At 45.9% G+C, this 9,447-nt stretch overlaps 1 protein-coding gene across 3 annotated transcripts in view; it reads left to right on the plus strand.

Annotated features, from left to right (window-relative positions):
* Positions 1-6,639, plus strand: part of slc12a5a (solute carrier family 12 member 5a) — a gene marked incomplete at both ends in the record, with an annotated part of 140,143 nt that extends 133,504 nt beyond the window's left edge. For 2 of the 3 annotated variants that reach the window (XM_079741739.1, XM_079741740.1), the window contains 7 exons: positions 365-496; positions 1,862-1,969; positions 3,127-3,252; positions 4,749-4,939; positions 5,130-5,144; positions 5,658-5,791; positions 6,548-6,639. In XM_079741739.1, the coding sequence (XP_079597865.1) occupies positions 365-496; positions 1,862-1,969; positions 3,127-3,252; positions 4,749-4,939; positions 5,130-5,144; positions 5,658-5,791; positions 6,548-6,639 (798 nt within the window). Of the gene's footprint in view, positions 1-364; positions 497-1,861; positions 1,970-3,126; positions 3,253-4,694; positions 4,940-5,129; positions 5,145-5,657; positions 5,792-6,547 lie in introns of all 3 variants that reach the window. The other variant, XM_079741738.1, reaches the window with a different exon arrangement.
* Between the last annotated feature and the right edge of the window lie 2,808 nt (positions 6,640-9,447).

Raw genomic sequence — 9,447 nt, forward strand, 5'->3', positions numbered from 1 at the left:
CATACACATTTAGACACACACATATAGACATACACACATACGTATAAACACACACATATATATATATATATATATATATATATATATATATATATATAGAAACACACACATATAGACACACAAAAATATACACACAGACATACATATAGACACACACACACATTATGACATACATACAGCCTACTGTGTACGCAGAAACATACAGCCAGCCTGCTGTGTATATCTGTATACATACAAGGCCTACTCTCTTCTAGACACCCATTTGCCCCCTACACTTCACTACACTACACAATAGCTCTGCATGTTTCAATTATTACCCCTGGCCGTTATCTGACCCTGCCTGCGTCCACATGTTGGTCCACAGGTGTGGAGGAAATGCAAGATGCGCATCTTCACCGTGGCCCAGCTGGACGACAACAGCATCCAGATGAAGAAGGACCTGACCACCTTCCTGTACCACCTCCGTATCGACGCCATGGTTGAAGTGGTGGAGATGGTAGGGCCGCTGCCTAAAGCTTGCCTAAAGCTGACCCTGCTTTACGTCCACTACATTCGATAAATACAAGAACAAACAGTGATGAGCATCCCAGCCAAAGACCGAGACAGACCCAGAGCCAGAACCAGAGTCAGATCTACACTCAAGGGAGGTGGAAATACAATAGAATCTCAAAGGAGTTTGAAAGAGCTCGTTCTGGAAGGCCATTTATTTTAATGATCGCGTTCGAGAGAGGCTTGGGCTTCTCAGTATAACACTACGGTGTGTATGGATGTGTGGAGCTCTGTCAGAGCAGCGTCTGTGTGAGGTTTAAAGGTCCCATGGCATGAACATTTCTAACATTAATATGAGTTCCCCTAGCTTGCCTATTGTCCCCCAGTAGCTAGAAATGGCGTTAGGTGCAAAACGAGCACTAGGTATCCTGCGCCACCTTTGAAAAAGCAAGGCTCAGATGCGCCGATTTGGAATTTTCCCAGTATGTCGTCATACGGGGACATGTTACCTCCCCTTTCTCTGTTTTGCCCCTTTAATAGCTCCAAGCTTTGTCCGCCCAGAGAATTTGGCCCGCCAATGAGACAATGAGCTACGACCGTGTGAGCGCCACGTGTGTGTGTGTGTGTGTGTGTGTGTGTGTGTGTGTGTGTGCATGTGTGTGCGTGTGTGTGTGTGTGTGTGAATACACACACTAACGCAAGTGTTGTGCACTCCTTTTTGGGGTTTTGGTTATTTGGATAACCGTTCTGTTGTTGGTGTGGGGCATAACACGTCGGGTTCTCTGGCGACAACACAACTCGTAGTGGGGGTTATCTCGGCCATGGTTGAAAAGGAATTGGGGGAAAGGATGTTTGGCTTTGACTCCCTGAAGCACATGAACTGCGACATGGAGGAGAAAGGGATTGTTGCCCTCGATTGTTGACCACGATTGTCTCCCGCCAGAGCCCCCGGGCATGGAGGGCTCCTCCATGCTCGCTGCCCGCTGCCCCTTGCCCGCTGCCGAGACGGCGGTGCCTCGGCAGCGGGAAGCGGGTACTGTATTAGGGGCCCACTAACACCTATATAAAAGCATCCATAAAGTAGCATGCCATGGGACCTTTAAGCTCAGTGTATCCCCAGTGTATTCACCCACCCTCTATAACACACATACACATACAGGCTGAGGAACCATATCATTTGCTATCTTGGTCAAAGTCTACTTCATTTGATCTTGTCATACCTCCGGGAACAGACCACCATGTTCTATCTGACACCTTGTGATTTTATAATGCAAACAAGGCGGTTCCACGAGGAAGAACATGATAAAGAGAATGAGTCATTCACATACATGATAAGTGAAAGTGCTAATAATTTGATTTTTTTTTCCCCAAGCATGACAGCGACATCTCGGCCTACACCTACGAGAAGACCCTGGTCATGGAGCAACGCTCCCAGATCCTCAAGCAGATCAACCTGTCCAAGAACGAGCGGGAGAGAGAGGTAGAACAGGTTTTGAGTTCAATACTGAATCAAAATGGAAATGGATTTAGCTCCTTGCAGACGTGTGTGTGTCAATATGTGGCGATCAATAGAACATCTAGCACCCCCACTGAACAGCAGGTCCACCGTGAGAAATGTAAACCTACCCGGGATCGCCTGTGGCGTACACTACGAAGCGCGCTAAACATACCCAGGCTTTTTTGTGAAAACCTGGATCGGCAAAGACGCAATTCGCAATCAGAGTAAAATATCTCCTATGAGGAGTTCAAGAATCAGATAACAGCTAGGGGCAACACAGTTGCACATAATAAGTCTAGGTAGGCGTGCTGGCAAAAAACAACCGATAGTGTAAATTCGTAAGTGAAAAGATTCTGCATATTGTCTAAAAAAAAACTATGCCAAATGCAGAATTGTAGCGGCGGTGGCATGGTGGATTACTATAAGACCCGAACGCCAGCGACCAGGGTTCATTTCTCGCCTGTCATCATCATTCCTTTTACCCACATAGATGTGGTGCCAGCACGGCCTAGAAAACATTGGTTTAAGTTTGAAATAAGTAAGATAATAATAATTAAAATTCCATAACCTTTAGTGAATAAGTATTCCATATGACATAAGAATTTGGACTTTGTAAACTACACATAAATGCGCATCACTTGAGAGACGAACACCTCACGCAGAATTTCAAGACTGACGCACTACCTTCACTCTACCACTCTCTCACGGAGACTCACTGCGCAACATTCAGCATAAGGTCCAACAAGGAAGATCAAATAGCGAATACCCTCTGATGAGAACCTGTATCTCGCATAAAGAATATTCTCAGGCAATGCCAAGGGATCGGTCCCGAAAGACCCTCTGTCTCCCTAGAGACCCCTGTACGATACCGGCTCCGAGGTCCACAGAAACATCCACAAATGGTTACGCCATTGTCAAAGGAGGGGCTAGGAAGCTGAGCATGCCAATCCAACCCAATAGACTTAGCTGATAACCTCCTCCCGACCAGGTTTGGTTGACAGCATAAGTCACCATGGTGATACAGCGACACTAAAAGAGAGCGACTTACGTGTCACACTTGAGGGGAGGCCAACTCAGTATTTGAGCCAATCAAAAGCCTCCTTTCAGAACTCACTCTCTTTGTTCTGTCCCCATCTCAGATCCAGAGCATCACTGACTCGTCCCGTGGCTCCATCCGCCGCAAGAACCCTGCTGCCGTGACAACCCAGCTCAGCGTGACCGAGGACCAACCAGGAGCCAGCAAGGAGGAGAAGCCAGAGGAGGAGGTCAGACAGACAGGCAGACAGACACACCAGCAGGCAGACAGACAGACAGGCAGACACAGAAGAAGACAGACAGACAGGCCGACAGACCAACTAACAGACAGATAGACAGAAAGTCAGACAAATCATGACTATTGAGTTCTACATGAACTCTAAACCCACCAGACTATACAACATGAAGCCTAAACCCACCAGACTATACAACAGGAGGTCTAAACCCACCAGACTATACAACAGGAGGTCTAAACCCACCAGACTATACAACAGGAGGTCTAAACCCATCAGACTATACAACAGGAGGTCTAAACCCACCAGACTATACAACAGGAGGTCTAAACCCACCAGACTATACAACAGGAGGTCTAAACCCATCAGACTATACAACAGGAGGTCTAAACCCACCAGACTATACAACATGAGGCCTAAACCCACCAGACTATACAACAGGAGGTCTAAACCCACCAGACTATACAACATGAGGTCTAAACCCACCAGACTATACAACATGAGGTCTAAACCCACCAGACTATACAACATGAGGCCTAAACCCACCAGACTATCCAACATGAGGTCTGAACCCACCAGACTATACAACATGAGGTCTAAACCCACCTGACTATACAACATGAGGCCTGAACCCACCTGACTATCCAACATGAGGTCTGAACCCACCAGACTATACAACATGAGGCCTAAACCCACCTGACTATCCAACATGAGGTCTGAACCCACCAGACTATACAACATGAGGTCTAAACCCACCAGACTATCCAACATGAGGTCTGAACCCACCAGACTATACAACATGAGGTCTGAACCCACCAGACTATACAACATGCGGTCTAAACCCACCAGACTATCCAACATGAGGTCTAAACCCACCAGACTATACAACATGAGGCCTGAACCCACCAGACTATACAACAGGAGGTCTAAACCCACCAGACTATACAACATGAAGTCTGAACCCACCTGACTATACAGCAGGAGGTCTGAATCCACCAGACTATCCAACATGAGGTCTAAACCCACCAGACTATACAACATGAGGTCTAAACCCACCAGACTATACAACATGAGGTCTGAACCCACCAGACTATCCAACATGAGGTCTAAACCCACCTGACTAACTGCACCATGGTAACAGCAGCCCCCCCTTCCCCTCCCTCCCCTCTCACATCGTGCTTCCTGTAACCTCTCCATGTTTACCTGTAACTCCGGTCATGTCTCTGAACTGTCATCGATTATGTCCCCACTTTACGTGTGTGAGCTTGTGCGTGTATGAACAAACGCGATTGTGTGCGTGTGTTTGTGCATGTGTGCGTGCGCATTTGTGTGTGTGTGTGTGTGTGTGTGTTTGTGTGTGTGTGTGTGCAACCTCACCTGGGTTTCTCGGGCTGCGTCCCACTCGCTCTCATCGCCCCCCCCCCCCCCCCCCATCGTAGTCAACGCCGGCCTCTCCTCCCGTCTCCCCCCCGCCCCTCGCCCCCTCCGACCAGGTGCAGCTCATCCATGACACCACCACCCCGGTCAGCCCGGCCACGCCCGCCACCCCGCTCACCCCCGAGGCCGTGCAGAGCCCCGGCCAGCAGGTGCAGATGACCTGGAGCGAGAAGTGTGACGGGGAGCCCGCCAAGCCCCCGGGGGCTGCCACCCCCGAAGGAATCAAAGACATCTTCAACATGAAGCCGTGAGTCCCCTCCCCCCGGCCTCCATTTGTCCGTCTTCTGACTGGTCGTGATACATCGTGATTACAATGTTCAAAACACAAAAGGAAACGTGATAATCGTCAGTCTCAGAAAATGCAGGCACGTCCAACGACTACTAAGGTGTGTTAAGCACTCAACCTCCCTGTCTCTCTGTCCCTGTCCGCGCTGCAGGGAGTGGGAGAACCTGTGAGTATCAGTCTCTCTCCGGAGCTCTGCCACATCCCACCTCCATCCACATCCCACACAGCCACCGCCCCAGTCACAGTGCACGCTACTGAGTCATTTACACACAACGCTTGCATGTTTGCTGCTAGCAAAAACATTTCATATCGCATATTGAAAGCAATATGCGATATGAAATGTTACATAATGCTATTATTTGTATGCATGGGTGTTATATAAATATAATACATAAGGAAAAATAAGTGCACTGAGGCGAATATTTGAGACCCCTTATTTAAGACCCACCGCAAACTCATCCTTAATGAGCTCTACGTAGAACTCTATGTAGAGAGAGTGAGCTGGACTGCCACCGCGCCCCCCCAGTGTTCCTGCCCACCGCACAGTAACATCAAGAACCCATCCAGGGAAAGATTCCCACTTGTTCCGATCAGCCGTCCAATTGCCATTCCGCATCGGGACTTCCGGTCGTCCGCTCTTCCGATCCCTCTCGACCGCTATGATTCTTTTGTTCCTCAGGAACCAGTCCAATGTGCGTCGCATGCACACCGCGCTCCGGCTGAACGAGGTGATACTGAAGAAGTCGTCCGAGGCCAAGCTTGTGCTGCTCAACATGCCCGGACCCCCCAAGAACCGCAGCGGGGACGAGAACTGTATCCTTGGTCAAAGCGCCGCACAACGCCAGCATGTCTCACTAACCCCCGCCAACCTCCTCTTAACAGTAGGATCATAGGAGAGTGGTTGTGGAGTCATTTGAATGTTATCCCTGGAGGTGCTGAGCACAGTCTCCACAGTCACACTGATTGGAGTTAAATGTTATATGTTTTAAATTGAATGGAAGCAAATTCAAATTTTACAACACAGCAGAAGACAGCACATAACTCAGTACAGTACGTACACTACGACAGTACAATGTGAAAGTACACTATGACAGAACACTATGACAGTACACTATGATAGTACACTATGACAGAACACTATGACAGTACACTATGACAGAACACTATGACAGTACACTATGACAGTACACTATGACACTACACTATGACACTACACTATGATAGTACACTATGACACGACACTATGACACTACACTATGACACTATGGAACTACGCTATGACACTATGACGCAACACTTTGACACCATGACAGTACACTATGACACAGCAAATTAAAAAACACACAAAAGCCATTAACTCCAGTATAGAAATGATATTTTTGCGTGTATTGTTTAATGTGCTGTACAGCTACTGGTTGTGTAGATGTAAAGAAGTCGTTTCATCTAACAGGGTGGAGGTTAAAACAAAGGCCAGGGGTTGTTCTGGTTGACCCGGAGCCCCATGGCTGCTGGACTGAATCTCCTGAGGTATAGAACCTCTGGTTTGGTCTTTAACCCTTTCCCTCCCAGACATGGAGTTCCTGGAGGTCCTCACAGAGGGCCTCAACCGGGTCCTCCTGGTCCGCGGCGGCGGGCGCGAGGTCATCACCATCTACTCTTGAGAGGGTGCTCCCTCCATTCCCCCAGCTCTCCCCCCGAACTCCCTCCCCATCTGCCATGCCTTCCCAAATCCCCGCATTTTTTTTTTCTGAGTCATTCATGGTCACACAGACTTGTTTTTCTGTTTGTTTGTGTGATCACCCCTCCCTCATGTTGACCTGATTACCAGCGCTGCTTCAGAACCCCCTCCCCCCCTTCTGTTCCCCGCTGTAGACCCGTCAGCTAGAGAAACATTGTTCCCCATCCCCTTTAGAATCATCTAGACACCATCTAGAGCACACTCCTAAATCAACATGTTTTTGTACTTGAAGCTTGTTTCTTTAGCGGTTTGCATCTTGTCATTTATTGATGTATTTATTTATTCAATGATCCGGAGCAGTGGAGCTCACCTGTCTGTGGTGGAGCTCACCTGTCTGGTGGTGGTCTGTGGTGGAACTCACCTGTCTGTGGTGGAGCTCACCTGTCTGGTGGAGCTCACCTGTCTGGTGGTCTGTGGTCGCGTTGTCCCTCCATCTCACGGTTAGCTCTTCTGTTGGGATTTTGATTCTTTGCTGGCATGTTTGCTAGCCTCCTGAGCCCGGAGGGGCGGGGGGGCGATCCGGCTGCCATGATGATGATGATTTCAGCGCATGGAGATTGTGGGATGTTACGCTCTGACTCTAGCATGGAAAAGGTGCTGTACTACCCGCAATATTCCAGTCTTTTGGTTATTATTGATGTTTATTATATATATAAAAATATGTATAATATATGTATCAATATATATTATGCACACTTTTTGACATTATCATCAGCACGGATTCACCCCCCTGTCCTCACCCCCCCGTCTCCATCGTCTCCTTCCTCACATCCGTAGTGGCTATTCACCCCCATGGCCACTGATAGTGCCAAAAAAACAACAACAACCACCAACAACAAGGCTAGCTTGGTCTTTATAGAGATTGATGTGACTAAACTGTGAATTACTGGGGTCTATGGAGGAGAAGTGGTGGTCTGAGCAGCTGGGGGGGGGGGAAACACCTCTATACATCCGGGGGCAGAGATCGTCATATAGTCAGATGCCAGCAGACCCAGTCAGCCCCTCCTCCCCCCTCTCTCTGTGGTCCGCCCCTGGGCCGTGGTGTGGATCACTGTAAATAACGCTCTGACGAGTCCTTCTGAGTGTCGTATCCTATGTGACAAAAAAAGTTGAAGTACATAAGCTTCAAGCTTGGAAACCGTTGGGCCACGCTCTCTCTCGGAGGGACGGCCTGACCACCACTTTGATTTGGGACTGGCTTTGGGCGTGTATCACCATGGTAACTGTCACTGTCACCCTTTGACGAGAGCTACACTGCACTCACTGTCTGCCACTGTGCAAAAAGTGACATTTTTAACGGTCCCATCGAGTTCATTGAGTGAACTTTAAATGTGTTATTTTTTCATCTAGAGAAGAATATATGTATTTGTTATGTTTATAGACAGAGGTGAAACATATTTATGAAATAGTTCTATATCATTTAGATTATCACTTCAATATTAACTTAGTTACTTTTGCCAAACTTAGATGTTATATGTGCCATATCAAAGTATTTTTCAAAGATAACTGCTATACAAATTATATTGATCAAATTGAGGAGAGGAAAGTGAGCTCAATGCCAATTTGTCTACATTGAATATAGAAAAAAGGATAACACTAAAGTTAGTAAGACACCCTATTAGAACATCAATATGTATTGGTTAATTTTGTATAGGGTGTAACTTGTAGTATACTTGTATCTTCTGATGGCAGAGACCTGTGGCGCTAGGAATCACTTTGTTAATAAGGTTGAACTCTATGCAGTAGACTCTGTGGAGATTTTATATCCTCTAGACTGATTTGAGCCAAACATATCCCTGACCATTGGAATGAATCATTAGAACAGAATACTTATGTTTAAAAGTGTTGAAAGGAAGAATGTGCAAAAACTGAAAATCTGGACACATGTTAGCATTTATTTCTAGATTTTTGAAACACACACATATATTTTGTTAAGTAGATTTCATATGTCTTATGCATTAAGGATCATATCACTGACCATTGACCGATGTCCCTATGTATTCATTTATTTAGATCCAAGAAAAAAACTGTTTAAGGTAATTTGCACTCGTAGTAGATCTATAAATATAAATAAATACATATTTATTACATTTATATGTTTATATTTATTTGTATACATATATGAATATTATTTATATACATATATGTATATTTATTTATATATATAAATATATTTAATTTATATATGTATGTATATGTATATATATACACATATATATATACATATATATATATATATATAATAGTAAAGCGAAACACATGAAATTAGTTTCTAGAACTATTTAAAACCAGTATTTAATGTTTTTAGTGTTGTTTGAATGTCAGATCATGTGTTGTGAATGCTGCTAGTATCGATATATCATTTATTTGTACTGTATATAGAGACAAGTGAAGAGATTACCACGCGCAGGAAGACCAATGCGGGCTTTCGCTTGACATACATATCAGGGCTGGTAGATTTATTGGTGTGCGATCTATGGACAGGGTTAACTTTGTTATGTTGGAGATTTACAGTTAATTGAGTAAAGTAAGCCTAATGCAATATTAAACGATTGATGATTTTTTGGTGGGCTGGGTGGAGGGGGTGGGGGACGGTCACAATTAGTAAATGTAAATCTTTCCCCAGTCATTTTCGAAAGCTGCTCTCTGAATTAATCCCGTCAATCGACGGCAACAAAACGCTAAACTCAATCCCTGTGGATGGCGTCACCTCTGTTTGAGCCTTGGTCAT

Source organism: Pollachius pollachius, assembly GCF_949987615.1.
Source record: "Pollachius pollachius genome assembly, chromosome: 8".
NCBI classification, from domain to species: domain Eukaryota; kingdom Metazoa; phylum Chordata; class Actinopteri; order Gadiformes; family Gadidae; genus Pollachius; species Pollachius pollachius.